The 1897-nt window shown below is 49.6% G+C and overlaps 2 protein-coding genes across 2 annotated transcripts; both read left to right on the plus strand.

Annotated features, from left to right (window-relative positions):
• Window positions 1-341: 341 nt before the first annotated feature.
• Window positions 342-755, plus strand: DQ04_18401000 (hypothetical protein; the record flags this gene model as incomplete). The annotated part of the gene is made up of 1 exon (XM_009317702.1): window positions 342-755. The coding sequence occupies one exon, from the start codon at window positions 342-344 to the stop codon at window positions 753-755; it is 414 nt and encodes a 137-aa protein (XP_009315977.1).
• A 2-nt stretch (window positions 756-757) lies between these two features.
• On the plus strand, window positions 758-1429 carry DQ04_18401010 (hypothetical protein; the record flags this gene model as incomplete). The annotated part of the gene is made up of 1 exon (XM_009317703.1): window positions 758-1429. The coding sequence occupies one exon, from the start codon at window positions 758-760 to the stop codon at window positions 1427-1429; it is 672 nt and encodes a 223-aa protein (XP_009315978.1).
• Between the last annotated feature and the right edge of the window lie 468 nt (window positions 1430-1897).

Below are 1897 nucleotides of genomic sequence, written 5' to 3' on the forward strand. Positions count from 1 at the left end.
GTGTGTGTGTGTGTGTTAGTCAAAGCCAAAAAACCTTTCATCTTCGCTTCTATGCATAGTAGCCTGCAAAAGCCGCTGAACCTCACACCATAATTGTTGCTAGTTTATGTCGTGAATCAGACGGCCCATTCATGATGACAGTGCGCGTTTTCGCTTCTCCAGAGTCTGCCAGCGCCTCTTAGCCTACAGAAAAGCAAAGAAGTGATAGAGCCTATTAAAGCAAAGTGCTATTCCCAACAACTTCAAACTAAAAAAACAAAGCGTTCTAGCGCACAGCTGCTCTACACGGAAACACTACTAGATAAAACAATGTGCACTACGACGTTCAGACGTCCAGTGCTATGACCGCGGAACAAGAAGGATTCTGCCCTCAAAACGGCGGAGCCCACACGATGATGCCCATACAGGAGAGCTTCCAGACGTTGGCCTCTGAAGCACTCGCAGCTTCCGGGGCCCAAGAAGCCCCCATCGGCGCTAAGAACCTGCACTCCACTTGCACCACCCAGGCTTGTGAGTGGCTCCTCACCACTGGCCTCATGAACGGAAGTACAGTGGAAAAAGCCACGTTCTTCAAGGGTGTTGTATACAACGGCGAGGACCACACTGAGCCTGTTCCTGGCATGTACACCAATTTTCAGAAAGGGGTTCAGCCGGTTGCTTTTTTCACGGCGAGGGACAAAATCCTCGTGAAAATGGTACGCACAGGCCNGTTCAGCCGGTTGCTTTTTTCACGGCGAGGGACAAAATCCTCGTGAAAATGGTACGCACAGGCCAATGGGAGAATGAGGTTCCTGCTACCGCGTTCTACACGTGGGTTTGCGAGCACTACGAGCTCACACCTGAGGAATCGCGAACGGCCCATTTGACTGATGAGAATGGTTTTCTTATTCCTTCACCCAAGAAGTTTCCGTGGTGGGCTGGGCTACTCATTGCAGTGGGTGTCTGTGGGATCGTGGCACTCATACTCGTGTGCTGCTGCTGCTGCAACAAGCATAATAGGGAAATGGAGGAAGAAAGAGAAGTCGCGAATGATTTGAAGGCAGGTGAGAATATTCATCGTATTCCCACACAGTCCGAATTGGGTATAGGCCGATCCTCAAGCATATACCNTGTCTGTGGGATCGTGGCACTCATACTCGTGTGCTGCTGCTGCTGCAACAAGCATAATAGGGAAATGGAGGAAGAAAGAGAAGTCGCGAATGATTTGAAGGCAGGTGAGAATATTCATCGTATTCCCACACAGTCCGAATTGGGTATAGGCCGATCCTCAAGCATATACCAGGATGGCGACGGGTACGACAGCGGAGTGGAGAGCGTTTCCGGAATGGAAGCCAACCCACTCGATGCTGGCTACGGTGATGCCGACGGTTTTGAACCGCAGGTTGCCTATGCCGACCAAGGTGCATATCCTCCAGAAGAAGTATATTGAGTTCTGTTTGTTTTATGTGTTTCGATATTTTCGCTGCCCTTTCTCGGAAGCCTTGCAAGTACTTGTAGGGCTTTAACTGTCTGACGAATATCTTTTCCTTTTATCGTTAGACCTAAAATGACACCTGTGGGCTCGCGCGCCGTGATAATGGCGCTTGACGCCGGCACGCCGCATTTTATGGGGCACATGGTCTTTACTGTGAAGCAAAACTGATAAAATGAGGTGAAACTTGTGTTTTGAAACTGAGAGTTGTGAATGAGAGTATAGTGCAATAGAATTCCCGTTGTGTTGTGTCCCCGAGATGAGTACCCGTGACACGCAGCACGTTGGCCCGCTGCATGTAGGAGGAAGAATCGGGGTTTCGCCTTTTTCCCTGTGCTCCGCTTACATGCGCCGTGTCCTCGTGATTGTTCAAGTGGAGGACACCATGGCAGAGAAATCGCTTCTACTTTTATTATTTTTCATTGT

The sequence above is a fragment of the Trypanosoma grayi genome, assembly GCF_000691245.1.
Source record: "Trypanosoma grayi strain ANR4 Tgr_1840_V1, whole genome shotgun sequence".
NCBI lineage: Eukaryota > Euglenozoa > Kinetoplastea > Trypanosomatida > Trypanosomatidae > Trypanosoma > Trypanosoma grayi.